The 25,887-nt window shown below is 34.8% G+C and overlaps 1 protein-coding gene across 8 annotated transcripts in view; it reads right to left on the bottom strand.

Annotated features, from left to right (window-relative positions):
• LOC127075911 ((+)-neomenthol dehydrogenase) overlaps window positions 1-25,887 on the bottom strand; it is a 45,334-nt gene that overhangs the window by 7,874 nt on the left and 11,573 nt on the right. For 4 of the 8 annotated variants that reach the window (XM_051017427.1, XM_051017425.1, XM_051017424.1 and 1 more), the window contains 3 exons: window positions 22,688-22,762; window positions 22,327-22,506; window positions 21,753-22,243 (listed from right to left, as the gene is read on the bottom strand). In XM_051017427.1, the coding sequence (XP_050873384.1) occupies window positions 21,866-22,243; window positions 22,327-22,506; window positions 22,688-22,762 (633 nt within the window). In that variant the 3' untranslated portion in view covers window positions 21,753-21,865. Of the gene's footprint in view, window positions 1-6,325; window positions 6,573-6,678; window positions 6,802-21,752; window positions 22,244-22,326; window positions 22,507-22,687; window positions 22,763-25,887 lie in introns of those variants that run through there. The other 4 variants (XM_051017430.1, XM_051017428.1, XM_051017429.1 and 1 more) reach the window with 3 other exon arrangements.

Below are 25,887 nucleotides of genomic sequence, written 5' to 3'. Positions count from 1 at the left end.
GAGGATCAGTCAACAACCTACCTATTTTGGATGGCACCAACTATGATTATTGGAAGTCCGTGATGGTTTCCTTTCTAAAAAATCCATGGGTAACAAAGCATGGAAATCTGTGATAAAAGGGTGGAAATATACGTTGGTTACTTATGACGATGGAACTACTAACTTGAAACCAGAAGCTAATTTGACTGTTGTTGAAGATGAGGAAGCATTTGGAAATTTCAAGGCTTTGAATTCTATCTTCAATGGGGTGGACAAGAACATGTTTAGGTTGATCGATACATGTTCAAAAGCTAAATAAACTTGGGAGATTCTCAAAATTGTGCATGAAGGCACGTCCAAAGTTTCTATGTCAAGGCTCTAGCTTCTTACCACTAAGTTTGAGAATCGGAAGATGAATGAAGAAGAATTAATTTGTGATTTCTACATCAGATTGTGTGATATTGCAAACACTTCTTTTTCCTTAGGTAAAAATATGTCTAAAGAAAAGCTTGCCAGAAAAATTCTCAGATCATTTCCTAAGATGTTTGATATGAAAGTAATTGCTATTGAAGAAGCTCAATACTTAAGCAGTATTAAGTTCGATGAACTCATTGGTTCCTTACAAACCTTTGAGATGTCCATCAATGACAGATCATAGAAGAAAAACAAAGGTATATCCTTTGTCTCCAATACTAAAGAAAATTCAGATAGAAGAAAAAAGTCAAGAATTCCAGTAGCAATAGGGTTTAACTACAACCTTATAAACAAGAAGGGCCACATGTTCTAGCATTGTGCTCGACATATGCATCCTCATCATAAAAGTTACAAGAACTCTAATAGAAAATATCATCATTGTGGTAAATATGGGCACATAAAGCCTAATTGTTTTAAACTGTATGGTTATCCTCAACCCCATATTCAACCATGGCTCAAAAGGAAAGAAAAGATACTTAAAACAAAGAAGGTACAAAAACCCAAAATGAAAGTCACAAGTCTCATAGCTTATAATTCTCTTAAAGTGTCTTCTAGAGAAGATTTGTACTTTAATAGTGGATGATCCAAACATATGGCAAGGGAACATTTTATCTTGAGGAGCTAAAACCTTACTCAGACGACTATGTTACTTTTAGTGATGTTGTAAAAGGTAGAATCAAAGTCATAGTAAAACTAGTATATCTTGGTCTTCCTAGCCTTGAGAATGTGTTGCTGGTAGAAGTCCTAACTGCCATCTTGATCAGTATAATTAATCTTTATGACCAAGGTCTTAACGTAAGCTTCAACAAGTCAAAATGTGTTATCTCCATCCAAGAGAAAGAAGTGGTTATGAAAGGCTCAAGGTATAAGAATAACTGTTATTTATGGATATCTTAGAGCAGAGAAGATCCCTCAACTTTTCTGATGACAAAAGTTGATGAGACCAAGTTGTGGCATCAAAAACTTTGTCACCTTAATCTCAAGAGCATGAAATAGATTATTTCTGAAGAAATTTTAAAGGGATTGCCTAAACTCAAGATTGAAGAAGGTAAAGTATGTAGAGAGAGACAAATAGGCAAGCAGACTAAGATGCCCCACAAGAAGCTCCAACATCTTGCCACCATAAAGGTTCTTGAACTATTGAATATGGATTTAATGGGTCCTATGCAACTAGAAATTCTTGGATGGAAATGATATGTCTTTGTGTGTGTTGATGACTACTCAAGGTTCACTTGGAAAAAGTTCATTAGAGAAAAATCTGACACATTTGAGATGTTCAAAGAGCTATGTCAACATCTTCAAAGAGAAAAAGGGATTGGGATAGTAAAAATCATAAGTTCCCAGGAGATAAAGTTTGAAAAATCTAAGTTCTTTGAGTATTGTGCTTCAGAAGGTATTGGTCCTGAATTCTTAGCTCCTATCATTCCTCGGAAAAATGGAGTAGTGTGAAAGGATAATATAACTCTTCAAGAGTCAACCAGAGTTATGTTACATGCCAAGAAACTTCCTTACTATTTCTGAGCTGAAGCAACGAACACAGCCTGCCACATACATAACAGAGTGACCATCATATCAGGGACTAAAGAAACTCAGTATGAGTTGTGGAAAGGGAGAAATCCAAATGTCAAGTACTTTCATGTCTTTGGGAGTAGGTGTTACATCTAGGAAGATCGGGATCAAAGAATAAAGATGGATCCTAAGAGTGATAAAGGAAAATCTTCCTTGGATACTCTAGAAACAACGGAGCTGATAAAGTGTATAAAAAACACACCAAGAATATGATGGAGTCCATAAATATGGTCATTGATGACACTCTTGAAGATAAGGAAGAAGAATAAGAAGATGAGGTTCCTCCTTATCAAACCGATGTCTTAGACAATATCCCACCCAAGGAGTCTGACATTGTGCATGGGATCACAAAATCAGGGTTCATAAGGATCATCTTATAGAGAATATCATAGAAAATCTCAACGAATGAGTTATGACTAGATCCAGAGAAAGTATTGCCAACTCATGCTTTATCTCTAAGATTTAGCACAAGAATGTCAAGGAAGCATTTCCTGGTGAATTCTAGATCAATGTTATACAAGAAGAACATTGTCTGTTTGAAAGAAACAAGGTTTGAGAGCTAGTTCCTAGACCTGAAAATGTGAATGTCATTGGTACCAAATGGATTTACAAGAACAAATCTGATGGAAGTGGTAATGTGACAAGGAATAAGACAAGGTTAGTTACTCAAGGGTATACTCAAATAGAAGGAGTGGACTTTGATGAGACATTTGCCCCAATAGCCAGACTGGAATCATTAAACTATTGTTAGGAATTTCATGCATGCTGGAAATTCAAACGGTGTCAAATGGATGTTAAAATTGCCTTTCTAAACGGGTATCTCAATGAAGAGGTCTATGTGGAGCAACCTAAGGTGATCGCTGATCTAAACTCTCCAAACCGTGTTTTCAAATTAAAGAAAGCTCGTTATGGTTTGAAACAAGCTCCAAGGGCATGGTATGAATGATTAAATAAGTTCCTGATCAACAATGGATGTAATATAGGAGGAAAAGACAAAACTCTCTTTATGAAGAATGAAGGAGGGAAGCTTATGATAGCGCAAATCCATGTGGGTGACATAGTTTTTGGTGGGATGTTTGACACGATGGTGCAATATTTCGTTCAACAAATACAATCTGAGTTTGAGATGAGCCTTGTAGGGGAACTCACTTACTTTCTTGGTCTTCAAGTAAAGCAAATGGAAGACAATATTTTTATGTCTCAAAGCAAGTATGCTAAGAGCATTGTGAAGAAGTTTGGTCTTGACATTTTAAGCCATAAGAGAGCTCTTGCTACAACTCACTTGAAGCTTTCTAGGGATGAAAATGGATTTAATGTTGATCAAAGTCACTACAAAAGTATGATATGAAGATTTCTAAATCTCAATGCTAGCAGGCCTGATATCACATTTGTTGTAGGTGTATGTGCTAGGTACCAAGTCAATCCCGAGGCTAGTCATCTTACTTAAGTGAAAAGAATCTTGAAGTACACAAATGAGATCTATGACTAGGGAATATTATACTCTTCTGATACAGATCCTATACTTGTAGGATATTGTGATGTAGATTGGGCTGAAAATGATGATGACAGAAAAAGTACATCAGAGGGATGTTTCTTTCTTGGAAATAATCTGTTTCCTTGGTTCAACAAGAACTAAAATTATGTTTCATTATCTACTGTTAAAGCTGAGTACATTGTTGCTAGAAGTAGTTGCACATAATTACTCTAGATGAAACAAATGATGAAGGAAAATATCAAACAAGATGTCATGGCATTATTCTGTGACAACTTCATTGCTATCAATATTTCAAATAATCATGTTCAATACAGTAAAACCAAGCACATTGACATTTGTCATCATTTCATCAGGGATCTTATAGAAGTTAAAATGGTCAAAGATTGGGAAATGTGTAACGAGACCAAATCAGCATTTCTCTCTTATTCTCTATAATGCACATATATTCAGGGTGATTCACTCTTTTCAAAATTGGTATCAGTCTCCCTTTAGATGGTTTGTCGATACAAGAAAGAGAAAAAGTATCACATCCTTATCTTGCATCTTCAAAGTGTGTGTGTTGATCATCAAGAGTCAAAGGCCTAAAGCTTCAAAGAAGAAATACTCACACAATGGAATTAAGGTTAAAGAAAGGAAGAACATGGGTTTTAGTTCCACCTCCTCTGCAAATGAAGGGAATGCTCAAGGTGCATCATATGTTGGAGCATCTACAGCTAGTAAGAAGTTTGTCACCAAGATGAAGGTCTTGAAGAAGCGACTTGTTCAAACTCATGATTCTGACTCAGTGGTTGATGAAGACTATGTTACCTTTCTGGAGCCGGGTGGTTGGTCAAGTGATGTAGTTTGAAGGATGTTTGAATTTTTCTATTATGGCCTTTGTATTTGGACATTTTTTATTTACAAAGACTTTATAGACTCTTTGAACTTGTGTACAATCAACAAAATCTAATGATGTACATCTCTGGATGCTAATCTAGTTGTTCTTCTCATATTTTGGTTGTGTATGTGCTAACATAATAAGATATGCATGGATAACATCTAGGTGTTATTTGAAGTACCAACCCTTTGCCAAATTATGGAAAAAAAGGGAGTAGTATAGTATTGGTGTTGCTAAGGTAACACGAGTACTTGTTTAGTACTAACCATCTGGGTAAGTGCTAATGTGGTGCTCATATGTTGCAGCATCGGGCAATACATCTGGTCCTCTGTGATGTGAACTTTTGAGTTAGTAGGATTTTTCATATCCTATTATTAGCTACTAATTATTTGTCTTATGCATGCATAAGTATATGAATGATTGCATGTTGATAATTGTTAGTTAATAGGATTGTATGCTATTAACTATGAGTTAATTGAGTTCCATGCATGACTAAGTTGTGAATGACTGCATGTCTGATTGATTTTAGAGCATTGTTTTGTGTGACATTTGTGATGAATGTTATTAATTTTATGCTAGTGAGCTTATCTCTGATATTTGGAAGACTGTTGATGATTGTATGCTCTAAAGTCTAGCACTTGTTCTAGTATGAATAAGTGTTATATCTTGAAGATTTTTTTTTCCTACAATATCCCAAAGGAGGAGATTGTTGTTCCTTTCGGATTTGCTGCATTTTAAAAAACAATAAAATGGAGGAATGTCCAAAGTGTTAAAGATTAATATAGCTTACTTAAGTTGTATGGATATGCAAAAGAGACATATGTTAGACGTGATGTCATAACATGTTGGGACGATATCTAGGTCTTGCGCAACAAGTTATTGTTGTTGTGTTTTAGAAGACTTTCTAATCAGAGATTTGATCATATTTTATTGCTAATTGGTTTAGCAATATGATTAAGTGATTTGTTTGACACCTGAATGAAGATTGATTCAGATTTAAATAAAGATTTAAATTTGAATTTAAATTGAAACAAATCATATCTTTTTCGGAGAGATTTATGGAACAAATAATATCCAACAAATTCTACATTAATTCTGGACGAAATTAAAGCTAATATCCAAGGAGAAAAGTCCAGAATTATTATACTATATAAGGATCTCAAACCTACATTGGAAAGCAAGCATTCACATTGAAGATTTTAGAGTTTCAGGGGTTACAAATGTCCTTGTTATTTTATTTTCACCATGCTATGTTTTAGTAAATTCGCATAGTTGTAGTGTTGTCTAGTTGAGTTGTAAATTCAACATCTTTATGTACACCTCTATGTTTCAGTAACTTGACATAGAATATTTGTCTATAGTTGAGTTGTAATATTCGACATTGATAATTGGGTTAAACACCAATAACTAGGGTTTAGTGATTGAGAAAAAGTGAAAGGATTTTTGATATTTAGGCGGAGTTCTAAATAAAAACTCATTGGGTACTGTTAGAAATACGCATTGAACAACATATGGTTTGTTGTTACATGTAAGACTAATTGTACAAAGCTATTAATAGTAAATTTCCTTTATTGGGTTGGAAACCAACCCTCCAGACGTAGGTGTTGTTTACATCGAACTGGGTTACTAATTGTTGTGTTCTTTAACACTTAATTCCAACATTCTCATCCATAAATGTGACTCGCTCACATTACTAACCTTGATTCACACTAGAATCTCACTTCCGCTCCTCTACGGAAGAAAAAAAACCTAAGCTCTAATACTACTTATTAAAGAAAGTTCGAGTGTTAATGCACTAAACAATTCAAAATCTAAAAGACTTTGACACTTAATACCCAAAATCTTGGGTGGATATATAAGAAAATATACTAAGACAAAATAAAACTCATAATTATAAGAAAATATTTGGAGAGTTATTTTTTGGATGTTACCAGAATATCAAGTTTGCCAAATTGAGATTTGACAAAATCTGCAAGCGTAGCTACACTTGTAGCATCAGCAACATCTAGTTGATGAAAAACAACAGAATGAGATAAACCAGAAGCTTTGAGTGTTTCCAAAGCTTGAAGACCTCTTTGTTCATCTCTTGCTGTAAGCACCACTTTGATTCCAGATGAAGCTAACTGCTTCACTATCTCAAATCCAATTCCTTTATTTGATCCAGTCACCACTGCATACCTATACATCAAATCAAATAAAAATATTCTGTAGTGGTTAAAATTGAATGCAACATTGAAGCTTATGATTTAGCAGAGAAAGTTTGTTTCTACTAGTACTATACTACCTTTGTGGTGCAGATTCTCCCATCTTTGATAAGTTATGTGATTTGCATGTTGATTTGAAAATTGTGCTAGTATTTAACTAGAGGCGTTTCGCCATTTCCAACACATTATTAATTGTTTGTGACTCTATACCCGACCTGTAATTAATTTGATGATAACTTCTTGTAACACATTATTAATTGTTTGTGACTCTATACCCGACCTGTAATTAATTTGATGATAACTTCTTGTAGTATACTTCACCTTTGTGGTCCAGATTCTCCCATCTTTGATTAGCTATGTGATGTGCGTGTGGATTTGAAAGTGGTAATTTATTTGATGATAACTTCTTGTACTCGTTATATTTCATTGGGTTAAAAATACCAATATACCATCCTTTTCATCTTATATACTAATATGTTCTATTTACAAAAATAATTGTTATTAGAACAAAGGCTCGGTCATTCAATTAAAGAAAGTGTGTAAAAATAAAAGAAATAATTTATAGATTTTAATTAGTTTAAACTTATTATAATTATTTATAATTAATTGTTTGTCTAGATAATAAAATATATAAATATTTTATATAATTAGCATAAATAAAAATAAAATTACAATAAACGATATTTAGTAATGATGTTGATTTTGATCCAGTCATGGTAACTGATAAGTGCATATTTATGCACAATTCTCCTACTTTTTACTTAGGCATTTCTTTATTTTATTTTGTTTATTTTTATATTTTATTATGTTTTCATATTTTATTTTATTTTTAGTTTAATTTAATTTTCGCACTTATTTTTCAACTTTAGCAGTCTGCGCGGAAACGATCATAACTGGAGTTCCGGGAATCCGTTTGAGGCGTTCTAAAAATCGCCGGAAAGCTAAGAGAGAGAGTTACGACTTTCGTGTTGGAGTCGAAGTCAGATTCGGAGCTCAAAATTCCAGAATTTCGTTTCAAGTTACAGCATTAGAATTTTATTTTAGTGTTGGGTCATTTGTAGTGGGCTGGGTCGACCCAGTTGAGTTGTAAAACGGGTCTTTGTTTTCCCCTAGGTCTAGCAGTCGTAAACCATTGAGAATGGAACGGAAAAATCACTATGGAGGCACGAATTTGAGAGCTTGCAAGGAATGACTATGGAGAACTAATTTCCCAAGAATCAATTCACTCTAATCGGATGCCACTTTGAGGTTCTTTTATAATTTTCCATTAATCTGTTCCTTTGAATTATATCTATAATCACAATTACTTGCTTAATTTAATTGTTTTTACATGATAGAATTCTTTAATTTGATTGTTGTCTGCTTTTGAATCAATTTCGTGATTAGTGTAGCTTTTGCATTATCGCGTTCGATCATATTGCGTTTGCTTAATTCGCAATAGTTTTAATCCGTTTGCTTTACTCGGAATTCAGGGGCATACTTCGTATAATTGTTATTGCGCTTGTCAGTAGCTTTTGTAATCGAATAGGATCAGACTCGTTTAGGGAATTGGAACTTTATAGGGAGCAATGATAAGTCGGAAGATGATATAGTGGGTTGATTCGTTTCAGCTTATTCAAATAATCACTTTTCATAATCACTTATTTTCTGCATTTTTGTAATTGAACACCAAATCAACCCCCCCCATTCGATTACGTTTAATTATTACAAACAAGAATCCTTGAGACGATATCCGAGTTTAATTGTCGTTGTATTACGTTTTTACAAAATTACTCGTTTTGATCCGCGCGCGACAGCGGGGAAGATGATATAGTGGGTTGATTCGTTTCAGCTTATTCAAATCATCACTTTTCATAATCACTTATTTTCTGCATTTTTGTAATTGAACACCAAATCAACCCCCCCCCCCCATTCGATTACGTTTAATTATTACAAACAAGAATCCTTGAGACGATATCCGAGTTTCATTGTCGTTGTATTACGTTTTTACAAAATTACTCGTTTTGATCCGCGCGCGACAGCGGATCAAATTGGCGCCGTTGCCGGGGATTCTTGTTTCTTTTAATCGTTTTTAGAGTCATAGGTTTAGTGTCTAAGCGTATAGGTCCTAGTTTCCTCGCAGTTTCGTCCAACTTGCGTATTGGTCTTTTTGCGGTTTGGGATAAAAAAATCTGTTTTTAAACAAATTGTCTCAGATTATTCCGATTTTTTATCGATTCATTAGGAAAAAATCAGTAATCAAAAGCCTCTAGTTATGGAATAAATAGTGGACGACACCCTAAAAAATCGAAATTCCTTATTTTTCTATTTTTTATGATTTTTTTTCTGTTTTGATAGTTTTAGAAAATTCCGAAAAAATTCTCAAAAATTTTAAATGACGTTATTAGATTAATTTCGGTGTTAGTTTATTTTTCTAAATTTATTTTAATCGTTTTCCTTCATTGTGTTTGTTTTTGACAATGGCTGATAATAGAACCTTAAGGCAGTTAGCTGCTCCTGATGTGAATTACAATGGTTTGTGTATTGAATATGATGTTGATGTTGTTCCTTTTGAATTAAAATCGGGTTTAATACACTTGTTGCCAAAGTTTAGTGGTCTTGCAGGTGAAGATCCACAGACATCTCAAAGAATTTCAGGTTGTGTGCTCTACACCGTTGAGGCCTGAAGGAATAACTGAAGACCATATCAAACTTCGAGCTTTTCCTTTTTCATTGCAGGGTGCAGCAAAGGATTGGATTTATTATCTCGAGCCAAACTCAATTGCAAGTTGGACTGCCCTGAAAAAAGTGTTCCTAGAGAGATACTTTCCTGCCTCCAGGGCTGCCTCAATAAGAAAGGAGATTTGTGGTATTAGACAAGGTAATGAGTCGTTGACCGAGTATTGGGAGAGATTCAAGCACTTGGTATCTAGCTGCCCGCAACACCAGATCACAGAGCAACTACCCATCCAGTACTTTTATGAGGGGTTGTTACCGATGGACAGGAATATTCTTGATGCTGCTAGTGGTGGAGCACTAGTCGATAAAACTCCAGCTTCTGCCAAAGCACTTATTGAAAATATGTCTCTTAATTCTCAACAGTTCACTACTAGAGATAATTCTGTTCACAGCAAAGGCGTGAGTCAAATTCAAGTTTCTTTCAACAAGGCTTTAGAGACCAGAATTGACGAACTCACCACCTTAGTCAAACAACTGGCAGTAGCAAAACCTCAAACAGCAACTGTGTGTGGCATTTGTACTTCTCCTGAGCATCCAACCGATACTTGTCCTATTCTGAGAGACGAGTCCATTACTGAGTTGCCACAAGCTTATGCAGCCAACCTTTACGATCAAAACAGGTACAACAAAACTCCTGACCTATCCACCAACAAATACCATCCCAATTGGAGGAACCATCCCAACCTTCGATATGGAAACCCGCAAACCAGCCAACAACAGAACTCACCTCAAGTGGCTGCCCCAGCACCTTCCGGACCATCCTTGGAGGATCTTGTTAAGCAAATGGCCGTGAACAACCTCCAATTCCAACAAAGGACCGATGCTAGCATTCAGACCTTGAACACACAGATGGGACAACTTGTTACTCAAATAAATAACATGCAAGCTCAAGGTTCGAACCAACTTCCAGCCCAAACAGTTTTCAATCCGAATGGTCCTAATGCTAATGTGAGCGCAATTTCTTTGAGATCCGGAAAACTTACAGAACCAGCCCCTGAAAAAAATAAAAAAATCATTGAGGTAACTTCTGAACTTTCTCCTTCTGAACCTCACTCAGCTGAACTTTCTTCTCCTTCTTCTATTGTGGTCGAAACTGAAAAAATTAAAGAAAAGGAGTATGTGCCACCAGTCCCTTTTCCACATAGAGTTCTGAAAAATAAAAGAATTGAGGAGGGAGACAAAGAAAGAGAGATATTGGATGTTTTTCGAAAGGTTGCGGTAAACATTCCGCTACTTGATGTTATTAAGCAGATTCCTAAGTATGCAAAGTTTCTAAAAGATTTGTGTACCAACAAGAGGAGGATTAAGGGAAGCGAAAAAGTAAACTTAAGACGAAATATTTCTGCCTTTATTCAGCCCAAACAATCATCCAAACAGATTGTAGGCGAGCAAAATGTTTCAGCCCTCACTACTCAGGTTCTGCCACAAAAGCAGAAGGATCCGGGAACATTTGTTATTCCTTGTACTATCGGGGATAGTAAATTTGAGAATTGGATGCTTGATTTGGGAGCGGGCATTAATGTTATGCCTACTTCTGTTTATAATAACCTTTGTCTTGGTCCTTTGCAGCATACAGGTTTAATCATTCAATTGGCAAACAGGAGCAACGCTCGACCCGCCGGGGTAGTCGAAGATGTTCTTGTTCAAGTTAACGATTTGATTTTTCCTGTAGATTTCTATATTCTAGACATGGAAGGAGAAACCAAGGCAAGCGGAGCTCCCATCATTTTAGGCAGACCGTTCATGAAAACGGCGAAGACAAAAATTGATGTTGACGATGGAACCATGTCCATGGAATTTGGTGACATTGTCGCAAAATTTAACATTTTTGATGCCATGAAACACCATGTGGAGGAGCATTCCGTTTTTCATATTGAGCTGATTTCTGAATTAGTTGATGACTCTAGTTCTGAACTATTTGCGCTTGATTTTCCATCTCTCTCTGGTTTTGATGATATTTATTCATGTTCTGATTGTACTGACACTTACGTTTGTGTTGTCTATGCTGAGATTGATGCTGCCTTACAGGCTGATACATTTCCGACAGATGAAGTTGTTACCAATAAACTTGTTTTTGCAGTTGATGCTCTTGCATTCCCGGCTTCCCCAAGCACTCCATCCACCAAGCAGCCCCCGTCCTTAGAGCTAAAAGAGCTCCCTGAGAACCTGAAATATGCTTACTTGGAGAGTAATGAGAAACTCCCTGTTATTATCTCTTCTAACCTTGATTTCGATCAAGAAAATAAGCTTTTGCAGATTTTAAGGAAGCATAAAAAGGCATTTGGTTGGACATTGGCTAACATTCCAAGTCATATCACCTTCATGTGTCTATTTGACATTTTTACTTTTAGAAGGTTCTTTGATCCTGGAATAAAAGGCGAAGATACTAATAAAAATTTCAAGTTCAATGGACATTACCCAAAGCTATTCCATGACAACCCCACTTTGGAAGAAGAAAATGTAGAATATATCTCTTTGGGAAAGGCTGCTTATGTGATCACCTATCCTCCTTGACTACTCGGGTGTGTTCTTTCCTCTCTCTTCTCTCTCTTATTTTATGTTTGTTTCTTTCATTGAGGACAATGCATATTTTAAGTGTGGGGGAGGGAATACTTTAGTTTCTTTGTTTTTGTTCTTTGTTTTGTTTTGTTTTTGTTTTCTTTCTAAAAAAATTGCATCTTCTTGAAAGTTTTAGGCTATAGATTACTTTGAGTCGAGTTTGCGGAGACTTGAGAAAAATTCACAAGATCGGTATTGTTTTAACACCGTAAGTCTCCTGCATATGGAAATTGAGTTGAATTTTTATTATGTTTTAGCCTTAAATTCTCATTCTCTGACAGCTCTTGAGTAGTTTATTTCAGCAGTCAGCACCATCTCACACACACTCTACGCAGGGAAGCCGATGAATATAAGTGAGTGTTCTGAAAAAGAAAAAAAAAAGAGAAAAAAATAAAGGAATGCACCTTCTAAGTTTGGTGACCCTCACCCGGTCACTTAACCCAACGGTTGTAGAACCTTCAAAAAAAAAGTTTTTGACTCGTTGTTAGTTGGTTCAGCGGTTTCTGGTGCTGAACTTGGTAGGGCGAATTACGGTCCGATCCCCCGCAACTACAAGTGAGTAAGCAAAGGGTTATGCCACTTAAGTACCAGAACCCCGTGCAGAAAAGGATCAGAGTCACTAACCGGTCGCCTTGCTATGAGTGTGTGGAGATAACGGGCTTAATGTGATTGCGCATGAATGAAAAAGAGCAAAAGAAGGATGAGTAAGTTAGGCTTTAGTATAATAATATGATTCGAGTTGATTTGTGTATTCAGGAGGTTTATGTCTGCATAACTGTGGATTAGTGTTCTTACAATATCCTTAGTGTGCAAGATTAGTACCTATCAATGCAAACTTAACCGAAGAATACTTGTAGCCTGGAATGAGTAGCTATTGATGTGTGTGTGCTTTCTTTGTTTTATTTCAATTTTGCTCGGAGTGCAAAAGTTCAAGTCCGGGGGAATTTGATAAGTGCATATTTATGCACAATTCTCCTACTTTTTACTTAGGCATTTATTTATTTTATTTTGTTTATTTTTATATTTTATTATGTTTTCATATTTTATTTTATTTTTAGTTTAATTTAATTTTCGCACTTATTTTTCAGCTTTAGCAGTCTGCGCGCAAACAATCATAACTGGAGTTCCGGGAATCCGTTTGAGGCGTTCTAAAAATCGTCGGAAAGCTAAGAGAGAGAGCTACGACTTTCGTGTTGGAGTCGAAGTCAGATTCGGAGCTCAAAATTCCAGAATTTCGTTTCAAGTTACAGCATTAGAATTTTATTTTAGTGTTGGGTCATTTGTAGTGGGCTGGGTCGACCCAGTTGAGTTGTAAAACGGGTCTTTGTTTTCCCCTAGGTCTAGCAGCCGTACACCATTGAGAATGGAACGGAAAAATCACTATGGAGGCACGAATTTGAGAGCTTGCAAGGAATGACTATGGAGAACTAATTTCCCAAGAATCAATTCACTGTAATCGGATGCCACTTTGAGGTTCTTTTATAATTTTCCATTAATTTGTTCCTTTGAATTATATCTATAATCACAATTACTTGCTTAATTTAATTGTTTTTACATGAAAGAATTCTTTAATTTGATTGTTGTCTGCTTTTGAATCAATTTCGTGATTAGTGTAGCTTTTGCATTATCGCGTTCGATCATATTGCGTTTGCTTAATTCGCAATAGTTTTAATCTGTTTGCTTTACTCGGAATTCAGGGGCATACCTCGTATAATTGTTATTGCGCTTGTCAGTAGCTTTTGTAATCGAATAGGATCAGACTCGTTTAGGGAATTGGAATTTTATAGGGATCAATGATAAGTCGGAAGATGATATAGTGGGTTGATTCGTTTCAGCTTATTCAAATAATCACTTTTCATAATCACTTATTTTCTGCATTTTTGTAATTGAACACCAAATCACCCCCCCCCCCCATTTGATTACGTTTAATTATTACAAACAAGAATCCTTGAGACGATATCCGAGTTTAATTGTCGCTGTATTACGTTTTTACAAAATTACTCGTTTTGATCCGCGCGCGACAGCGGATCAGTAACCCATGGCCGGTTCCAAATCAGGACATTATTCAAATCGTGTAGACACTCTATGGGGAAAATCATCATTTAATGGTTGAGTAGAATACCCCGTGCAATCTGTTTGATCCATCAATTATTCGATCATTTATGCATTTAGAAAGTCTGATGTTGTCGCACTGCCATAACTTAATCTGGTTACCTCCCAATTTTGTTGGATAGTGGTAGACATTGATCTATGTTGGAAGGGGACGTAAAGTCTTGTGATGTATTCGGGGTAAATTATTGTGACTGGGAAAAATGATTTGTGTTTGGGGTGTTTGATAATTGTGGGTGGTGAATGGTGTTTGTGGTTGAGAGTATGATGTTGAGTGGGTAAATTTTAGATTTTGTTGTTGGGTGTTGTAGGGGGTTAGGTTAAATGAATGGTTTTGTTGATGATATTGTTGGATTTGGGTATAAGGGGGATGAGGGAGGTTGTGTTGGGATGAAAGGTTGTTCGGTGTTAAAGTTAGGTTGTTGGGTATTAAAGCTAGGTTGTTGGGTGTAAGTGTTCTTGACGGTCTGGTGTGTTGGAAGTTTGAAGATGTGGGTTGGTTACCAGGGTCAAATAAGAATGAATTCGGTGAGAAATACAAATTTGATACAGATGCATAGCAGTCCATGTATTCCCTACTCGGTTTAGATTCGTCTGGCATGATATCATCGTGTAAGACAGTATGATGGCGGTTTTGGCATTGACGACACTATTGTTTGTAATGATCTTTCAAATTATTGAATTTCCATTGATCGGACACTTGAATTGTATGATACTCCTCCATGGAATTTGGAGGACCCGGTATGTCCTATTAAATGCCAAATTGGAATTTTACCCTATTTGAATGATGCATTTCAACTGTAGTGAAATAAATTTAAAATGTTTTTGAACTCCACATGTCACCTTCAGTTGGATCATCATCTCGAATGTTAAGATTGGATCTCCATTGATCAGTCACCATTTATGCTAGGTATTTCACTATTTAACCGTAAATAAGTCAGGTAAACTGCGTAAACTGAAGCATTTTAGTTAGATATAAGCTCAATTCTATAATATGAAGTGTGTTGTTACTTATGAATTTCTGGAGGATATTTTACACTTTTGGGTATGTTAGCAGGTAAAAAACTAGTCTGGAAGCTCAGGGAATCAAACGTCAGATACGAAATTAAGCCCGAGCAAGAAAACGGAAGAAAAAATCAATTCTTGAAGAACTTGCTGTCCATACGCGTATGGCCTTACATGATACGCGTATGGACCTTCCCAGTACGCGTAGCATACGCAAATGACCAGAGGGGTTGAAAATCAAGCAAAAAGACAAGCTTCTGCTGATACGCGTACCAAACTGGTGATACGCGTACCAGACTGGGCAATACGCGTACCAGACTGGGCAATACGCGTATCAGAGGCTGTCTTACGTGCGATACGCGTACCAGACTGGGCAATACGCGTATCAAGCCCAGAATCAGGAAAAGCCCAACTGAACAGCTATTTAGAGGGGAGAAAACGATTTTTCAAGGGTTGGACGATTTTGGAGAGAAAAAAGACGCGTTTTGAGAGCTGGAGACTCTACGATTATCAGAGGATTCATATGTTCAAGAGTTTTCCGACGATTGAAGATTGATTCCTCACGAAATTCTGTAATGACAACAATGTTAATCTTTGTTTTTATTTCGATTATGAGTAGCTAAACCCCCCATTGCTAGGGGGGTGACCCTGATTCTGAATGTGACAGACCTTATGTTTATGAGTGCATTGACTATTTCTTCTTTTCCATTAATTTGTTCTTATTACCGTTCTTTATGCTTTATTCGTCGGACCAACAAATGATGATTAATATGAATAGTTTAAGCTGGACAGCGATTATTCATTGATCTGGATAAGAACCTTGGATAGTAAAAATAACCTAGGACTAGGGATTTTCTATCTGACCGGTAATTCTTGATATTTGAATGCTTGAGTATGAACTTAATTATTTATGGACATAGTAATTAGGTTACATAATCAAAGGTCTTTTCACTAAGGAATTAGGAATAGATACCCTTGAGGACCGGAATTAATTGGACAGGAATATTGTCTAAACTTTCATAAATTATATTTGTTACAGGAAGTTTCATTCACCGAACCCTAGCAATCTTCTCTCATTTGTATCTCGTTCAACCTTTTTACTTGTTTTATTTATTTGCAATTGGTAGTATAATTACTCACAACACAAAAACCAAAGGCTTTTGTCTAATTGAAACAATCGATAAACTCTGTATCGTCAAGCAGTCCTTGAGATCGACAAACGGGGAATTTCCCTTTTATTACTACAGTGAGAAAAATAGTACACTTGCTATTTTCCCATCATCCATGAAAACTGTTACATAGATTAAGATGATTAGTTAAAAAAATATATAAACGGTAAGTAGTAACAATTAAGTGTTTAAGATATTACATTATTTGCCTTGAAATGATCGATGGAAGCTCGGTATGCAGAACCACAATGATGAGGAGTTTGATCGTAATTCATCTCATATGTGGACAACCTAAAAAGAAATAGTTATTAATTAGAAAATACGTTGAATAAACATATATTAAAAAATGAAATGTTTTAAACGTACTTGGTCGCATATGGAAATTGGAATGGATTAGGATTCGTTGGCGCCAGTCCTGGCATTCTGGACCATCCTCAAGCCTGAAGTAATATCGCACAACTAGCAAAGTGATGCACATTTTTTAACGCATCTACATAGGTTTCTGTATAGGTGCGCTAAAGTTGTAGTTCCCTAACTATATTTACCTATTTTAATAATGTCCTTTAATAATGGTAAATATTGAATATGTATAGTGTTACCATTAGTATCAAAAAATAATAAACTAGAGAAAAATAATAAAATACAAATTCTAGTTTTCCTAAGCATTGTTTCGACGGGGGAATTCTCGTCTAGGCGAATAGCATCGTAGTACTCCCTGAGCCATTTAATCTCAATGAAATGGCCTTTTCTAGTTGTGTCGGTTAGTTCTATACCCAACAAATCTCGAGCTTTAGAATATGCCACATTTGTTTTTTAATTAACTGCAAAACTGTGTACACATCATCCCAACAACATGTGTACATCCTCTAGTATGATTGTGCATTCACCGGTTGGAAGATGAAACATGTGTGTTTCCGGTCTCCATCTTTCGCATAAGGTGAGAATAAATTTTTTGTCAATGTTGTATGAGGTTATGTTGATAATGTGCCCAAATCTCGCTTCTATCAAATATGGACGGATCATGTCGCCGATTGGGACATATGAATGTGCATGAGGTCTAAAGCTTCTTTTATCCTAATAAAAAAATAAAGGTATTTATATAAGTAAAATTAAAATAATATCATGATACACATAAATTAGACTAAAATAATATCATGATTCACTTAAAATAATGTCATTATTTACCTAAAATAATATCATGATTCAATTAAATTTATCAAAAATAATATCATGATTCACTAAATTTAATGCACATAATAACTAAATTTTAAAAAAAAATTATGAGTAATCGGATACTTACATATGCGACAATGTTTGATAGTGTCCCTCGATGATCTTCCCCATAAGTTAACAAAGACATTCTAACAACTTTACAATTAAAAACAAGAGATTTTAGAGGAAGGTATTTTACGTAAGTAGTAAAAATTGTTATGTGTTAAGGTATTTATATAAGATTTTAAGAAGAAGAAAAATTAATGTTGGTAGAATTTAATGTTGGTAGATAAAATTAATGTTAGTAAAAAATTATTGTGTACATGGAACACATGCATGCCGAGGTGATGTAGGTCCGGTCCCCCAATGGACGGAGCCTTTACTTTTTTGTCTGACTTCCGCACCTGAAATGGGTGGAAGAGTTACTTTTTTGTCTGCCATTCGCACCTGCTATGGGCGGACAAGTGTTACAGATTACATGACACATGCAGGGCTTCCACACCTACAATGGGAAGATGTATTAAATTTTCCTACCATACGCACCTGCAATGGGCGGAAAAGTGTAATTAATGGCTTTGATCATTCAGGTTCAATCTGCATGCAAAATTACACCATATAATTGGTCACAAAAGACAAAAAAATGTATCCATTTAAATGAAACCCTTGCACCAATTTTTTTCAACATCTCAGAATTTTTTCATTACATTTGTTCATAAAAAACACTTTTTCACAAAAAAATATATCATGTCTCATCCTCAACAATATGTAGTGAATACTCATGACAAAGGAGAGATTCTCACATCTGATAATATGAGTATGATATCCGAAAATACCAAAATTTGTCATTTCAAGTTATGTTGAAATTCTAATTTCGAATACTTGAGAAATATGATACAAACAAAGATTCAATCTAGATTTGTTTCAAAATTTATTTATCTAAATGTTGTTCATTTTGGGAATAACCATGTGAAATATGTTCCATTGAAGGTTCGAGACGACGATAATGTTGAAACAATGTTTATGAATCATGAATTTTTTGGATTTGATTACATTGATTTATACATAAAATTTCAACCTCATCAACAATCTCAGATGTCAGAGATAATCAATGCACCAAAAGAAGCATCACCAACAATAATTCCAAATGAAGATGTTGAAGAAGAAGATGATGAATAAAATGAGGCACAAGCTGATCATTATTATTCAACTTTATTTAAAGAAGGTGACCATCTTAAACCAGAAGCAGTTGACGATGATGAACAACATATTCCAATTGGGAATTTATTATGTCTGCCTCCCCACATGACAAACATGTGCTTAAGTGCATATCAGCCATCCTTTGAATAACCACACATTCCTCGTCTTTCGGTGGAGGGTGACATAGATGTCGATAACCAATTAAAAATAAAGTTGACAATGTGCATGCCATAAAGAAATATCACATGAAACACTGTGTGGATTTTAAGGTAAAATATTCCGACAAGAAAAGATATCTAATATTTTGTAAAAACACTATGTATAAGTTTCTTAATATTAGCATCCTATAGCAAAAGAAGTGACTTATGGGAGATAAGCATTATGAACCCCCACATAGTTGTTCAACAACTATCTTAAATTAGGACCATGGGAAACTTAGTTGTCATCTGATGTGTTAACATTTAATGCCTTTTGTAGACAAGGATCTTTCAATCAAGGTGAGCGTTTGTATCAGTAAAATTGTTTCTGGATACAAATTCACCCTGTCATACAGGAAAACATGGATTTCAAGGAATAAAGAAATTGAACAGTTATACGATAAATAGGAGAATTCATACAAAGAACTTCCACATTACTTGTTAGCACTTAAAAAATTTGTTCATGGTACAGTGGTGGAAATGGAAACACTACTTATATATACATATGACAGTACTATTGTTGAAGGGAAACACATCTTCCACCGACTACTATTGGCATTCTAACCATGCATTAGAGGCTTTATATATTTCAACAATATACTTCAAATTGATGGAACCTGGTTATATGGTAAGTACAGAGGGACGCTGCATAGGCGGTAGCATAGGATGCCAACAATAATATTTTCCCATTTGATTTTTCCTTGTGGAATATGAGATGACTGAAGGTTGGGGGTTCTTTCTACACAACTTGAGAAGGCATTTTGCTCCTCAACCTGACCTATGTTTGATTTCAGACAGGCATGCATCGATTGAAAGTGCATACAATAATCCAAATAATGGTTGGCATAATCCGTTATTTGTGCATGTCTACTGTATCAAACACATTGCACAAAATTTCATGAGAGAAATCAAGGACAGAAACCTCCGAAAAAAGTTATTAACATGGGTAAGTATCTATTTATTTTCTAACATTATATCTTAGTCAATTATATATTACAACATTAACCCATTTTTTTAACATATATGGTATGCTTTAAACCAACCAACATTTCAATATTACCGGAATGAAATTGGCATGGCTAATGGTGATACTTTAAGGTGGGTAGATAATATTCCATTAGAAAAATGGACAAGGGAATTTGAATGGGGTCAATGCTGGGATCACGTGACAAGGAACCTCGTTGAGTAATTGAATTCAGTCTTTAAATGCACCCGTAATCTGCCCATTACATCATTGGAAAATGCAACATACTATAGACTGGGATCACTATTTGTTGAAAGGGGTGCAAAGTGGAGCGCAGTTTTGAATCCTGGACAAATATTTACAGACAATTGTGTTAAGGTGATGAAAAAAGAAACAGAAAAATCCAGCATGCATTAGGTAAGAATTTTTTACTATAATCAAAACACTTTCAGTGTGAAGGAGACAATGGACCATAGTGAGAGGAAGCATATGGGACATTACAAGGTCAATCTAATAAATGGTTGGTGTGATTATGGAAAGTTTCAGGCATATTATGTCCCTTATTCGCATGTTCTATGGTGCGCCACAATGCTTATGCTCTTTTGTCCAACGTTTACAAGGTTGCAAACCTATTTGGGGTTTACAACACAAGCTTCTCAGTGCTACCATACGATGAATATTGACCCATTTATGAAGGAGATAAAAAAATTTCATAATCCAAGAATGCGGAGGAACAAGAAAGGTCGCCCAGTGAGCACACGTATTAGAACGAAAATGGACACGGGTGATAAGTTGGAGATAAAATGTTCCATGTGTTGTCTTTCTGGTCACAACTAAACTTGGTATCCCAATGTTGGAACTAGTAACAATTAACTTTTTATTTTGTTATCAAGTATCATTTTCAGATTGCCATCAAGCTTCTCAATTATTTGAACCATTACTAATTAAGTAACAAATATAAATAGTAAGAAACCAGATATCACAAAACAAAGAACAACAAGTCTAAATAAATAACGTATATAACAAATATCAAAACAGATAAAAATACTTAACCACAACATTTAAACACAACATTTCTAACTGATTACAACAATCAAATTAATATCATTTGGTCCAAACATCATTTCTCTAGTGTGGCGGTAAAAAATTTGAGATTAAACTATTGATTAACTTAACTCATAAAGCAAGAGTCGTCACCGCGCTTTTATTATTTTCAAAGGAAAGGGAAAAAAGTACGAACAAAACCCAAAGAAGTTTTAAAACAAAACTAATAAAAAGAGATAAGGATCGGGGGTTAGTTATGCAAAGGGAAGGTATTAGCATCCTAAATATCTATAGTACTCTTATTTAAGGTTAATATGTGTCTAACTCAAACTCATGACTCTTGAAAGAGCTTATTAGTTTTGGGGGAAAAGGCAGGTTTTTTAGAATACATGATTTGCAATAGTATAACTCTTATTTAAGACTTGAAGTTTTAAAACTGTAGTTTGGAACATTGAAAACATGATTTTAATGTCTTCGTCCTCCTTTATCTTAAAATCGACATGTTATTCTTTGTGTTGATTTTCTAAACAAATTATAATTCAAAATATATAAAATTGGAATAAATATTCTAAAAGTGCTATTCTAAAAGTACTATAAATATTACACTCACCTTATTGCATAAATTGTTAAGTTTTTGGAAGACAACAAATCCAAAAAAAAAAGATAGCAAAGAATATTTGACATTCTCATTCTTTCTTTTGAAATCTTTTTTCACCCGTACTTTGTGCTTCAAGTTCTTATCCTTGTGCTTGTTGATCTCAATACATTTTCACAAAGGTTTCCAAACTTGCATATTCTACTTTAAGAAATAATTTCTAAACAATTTAAATATGTTCAAAGAAGGTTGGATTAGTTCGTAAGAAATTGAATCCAACACGAGAGTATGTGAGTTCAACTCTCAAACCCCCGAGAAATTGCTTACAGGAAAATAAAAGACTTGTGTGGTAAACAATTGTGATAGAGAAAATATGAAAAATAGGTTAAGAAATAATTATATTTGAAGTCAAATATCTTTTTATAATCCAACAATCACAATTCTAACCATTACAATTTATTGACGATGTAAAATCCTTACACTATTAATGCATATCAGTCAAAATGAAGATAGTTCATTTCGAATATAGTAGAGGCCAGATGGACTACCGTTGGGAAGCAATGCTAGCCTAACAGGATGAGCAGCACCTTCTTTTGTAGTGAAGAAACCAGTATTAGCAGTTATATCTGTCTTCACATAACCAGGACAAACACAATTGATGCAGAAATTTGGATACTTCTTTGCAATAATTCTTGTATAAGCATTCATTGAAGCTTTAGCAACAATATAGGAAGCGAAATACCTAGGCCAACCTTTTCTTTCTAAAGACCCTTGTTCGAAATCCTTGATAAATTCCTTTAACACTTCATCTATTTTCTCTTCTGTAAGGTTATCAACATCATTGAACACTCCTTTAGCCCATTCATTTGATACACACTAATTTTATATCAATAAATCAAAATAAGTGACAATGCTAATTTAATTAAGGGGAAAAGAACATAAAAGAAAAGTTGGATTACCTCTATCTTGCCCAGTGTTCCTGAAACATTGACTACTCTCGGTGAATCTGATAACTGGAGTAGGGGAAGAAGACATTCAAATGTTCTCTTAGCACCATGATAATTTATCTCTAAGCATTCTTTAGTTGACTCATATGATTGTGTCATTGTCCTTCTCAATTCATCATCAGATAGTGCCTTCTGCGAGGTAAGAGAAACTCAATATTCAAAAGTCAAAATCATTATAGAAGTTCATATGGATGTTCAAATTGATTAAGAAAAGTAGCATATCAGTGCAGGTTGAATCAAGTCTCAAACATTTTTTGTGTCTATATATTTGACTAGATTCATTCATAAGATATGTTGATATATACTAACTAACCCCTTTTGTAATGATTGTTGAAGTGAATAAATCACGGTCTTTAATTTCAACTCCGCCAATTCCAGCATTGTTAACCTGCACAATACAATCATTATTCACAAAATATATACAAACTAAACAAGAAAATTTTATCAACTCTTGTGAGATTTTAGATCTAATTCTAGTCTCAATAACGGTAGCTTCTTGGTTTGATAGAGGTTTAGTATGCAGTCGAAGTCGGTTCACATGTTGGTCCTGTATGTTGTAGTTGAAGTATGTTCAAGCATGCAGAAGTCGAAGTTAAGCGTGTTGTAGTCAAAGCCTATTCTAACATACTGTCGAATTATGTTAACTTGTAATTGAAGTTAGTATGTCGAATTTAAGCCCAATTGTTTAAGTTTTCTTGTTGCCCGAGTTGGTTTAGTAGTCTATAAATAGACTAATTCTCTTAGGTTGTTGAGAGAGGTTAATTGTTGGTATTCACTTGTAATATTTAGCCCTTATTGAGTAAATGAATAATAGAACAGTTTTAACCAATTCTTCTTCTTCTTCCCTCTTATCTCCCTTTCATAAACCTAATAGGGTTTCTTGTGTTTATTCAGGAAACTCAATCTTTATTTCATAATTTTGTTATGTTATTGGGGATATCATTTCACAACAAACTGGTACGGTGAGCGTGGAGAAGAAAGATGCCGTCAATAGAGTATGAGGTTGAGAAATTCACCGGTATGAATGATTCGATTTGTGGCGCTTGAAGATGCAAGCCCTTCTTGTTCAACAGGGTTTGTTAGAAGCGTTGAAAGGAGCAGACAAAATAGATGTTGCCCTATCGGAGAAGCAGAAGACAACGATGACTAAGAAAGTCCACAACGCCATTGTATTGAATCTTGGTGATAAGGTTCTCCGATAAGTATCGAAGGAGAAAATTATAGTTGTTGTGTGGGGAAAACTCGAGGGGTTGTACATGACGAAATCGTTGGTAAATCGTCTCTACTTGAAGCAAGCTTTGTATTCATTCAAGATGAGTGAAGACGAAGTATTGGCTGAGCAACTGGATACGTTCAACAAGTTGATTCTTGATCTTAAAAATATTAAGGTCAAGAATGATGATGAAGATTAAACATTTCTTCTATTGTGTTCTTTACCCAAGTCTCATGCTCACTTCAAAGAAACTCTCTGGTATGGAAGAGATCCGTTGAACTTTGAAGATGTTCAATCTTCCTTGTACTCTAAGGACTTGAATGAACAAAAGGAGCATAAGTCATTGACAGTTGGCTAAGGATTTTTCGTTAAAGGAAAATTTTGAAGAAATATGGTAGGTTTGAGAAGAAGGGTAAAGTTCTACAAAATTCTCATGGTGGCAATGCTCTTGTTATTATGTGTTATCATTGTAAGAAAGAGGGTCATACAAGAAAAATATGTCATGATCGACTGAATAATCATGGTGGAAAGGATAATGGTAATGCAACCACTGTGTAAGATGGTTATGAATCATCTGATGTCCTGGTGGTTTCAAGCAGCGACTCTAACAAGGAGTGGAATATGAATTCAAGTTGTACTTGGAATATGACTCCAAATAAGGGCGTGTTTTAGAAATTATGTGACCAAGATGGTGGATGAATGCTGCTGGGAAACAACAAAACATGCAAAATTGTAGGTATTGGATCTGTCAGATTCAAGATCCATGATGAGTAAATATAACTATTGACTTAGGTTAGGTATGTACCTGATCTTAAGAGGAATTTGATTTCTCTTGAAGAATTCGACAAGCAAGGATATGTGTTCGAAGGATGTCTTGAGAGGCCTGAAGAAACAATGTGTGTATACCCTTGAGGCTGAGGTTGTAAGTGGTCGTGCAGATGTGACATCTACAAAACATGTGTCGAAGACTGAGCTACGACACAAGTGACTTGGCCATGTCAGTGAAAGAGGCTTGGTCGAATTGTCAAAACAAAATCTTTTGCGTGGTGAAAAGGTCGAAAAACTGGAGTTTTGTGAACCTTGTGTATTTGGTAAATCCTATCGAATGATGTTTAACAAAGGTAAATAAATAACACATTGATCCATTGATTACATTCTTGCTGATCTTTGGGGACCTGTAATAAATCCTTCACACTCAGATGCAAAGTATTTTCTATCCATAGTTGATGATTATTCCTGAAATTTATGGGTATTCATCTAGAAAGTTAAGGATGAAACTTTTTAAAATTTCAGGAGTTGGAAGACCCTGGTCGAAAACTAAACTGGCAGAAAGGTCAAGAGGTTGAAGACAAATAATGGTCTTGAGTTTTGCAATGAGGCTTTTGACAACTATTGTGATACGTCTAGTACTACAAGTCACAGAAATACTACAGGTACTCCCAAACAAAATGGTTTGACTTAAAGGTTTACTCGAGCCATTTTGGAAAGGGTTGGATGCATGTTTGTTAGTGCTGGATTAAAAAAAGGTTTTTGGCTGAGGCGGTCATGACTACAGTTTACCTGATAAATAGGTGTCCCTCGAGAGTTTTGGGGATGAAGACACATTTAACAATGAATAATTTTCATATTTTAAATTTATCCCAAAAAGTTCTAAAATTTATGAAAATGACCCTAAAAATTTAACAATGAATCATTTTAATACTCTATAAAAACAAACAAAAACTTTAAAATAAGTGGTTTTCAATTGAATCATTTGAATTGCTTAGAATTTTAAATTTATTAAAAAATTACAATTACTTCATCCAAATGCACTCTTAGGCTTGAGAGTTTGGAAGAGAGGAAAGTGGAAGACTTATAAGAAGAAAAAAAAGGAAGAATTGAATAAAAATAATATAAGGATTTAAGTGAAGAGAGTTTTATAAGATTTATTTTTCTTCACAGATCAATATCCCTTAATTTGGGAGAATTAAAAAAATTGTTCTAAATGAGGGGTTTATAGTGTTACGGAAAGTTCAGACTGATTGTCAAAATATAATTTATATTGCTATAGGTATTTTAAAAATTAAAAATATATTAATGATAAACACTTTTTTATTATTATATATACACACAAATATTCAAAAAATATTAAAGATTTTTTTTTAAAATATTATTTTTGAAAGTCTTATTTTCCCTCTCCTCCAAACATCAAAAAAAAAAGTGTTATGGATCCAAGATAGGACATATCTACCAAAATTTTAAAATATCTGATATATGAGTCACCTCTTTTGTATATTAAACATTTTCACCCTAACTAGTTA

The sequence above is a fragment of the Lathyrus oleraceus genome, chromosome 4, assembly GCF_024323335.1.
Source record: "Lathyrus oleraceus cultivar Zhongwan6 chromosome 4, CAAS_Psat_ZW6_1.0, whole genome shotgun sequence".
NCBI classification, from domain to species: Eukaryota; Viridiplantae; Streptophyta; class Magnoliopsida; order Fabales; family Fabaceae; genus Lathyrus; species Lathyrus oleraceus.
Note: the sequence above shows the minus strand (reverse complement) of the source record. Positions and strands in the feature narration are given on the sequence as shown.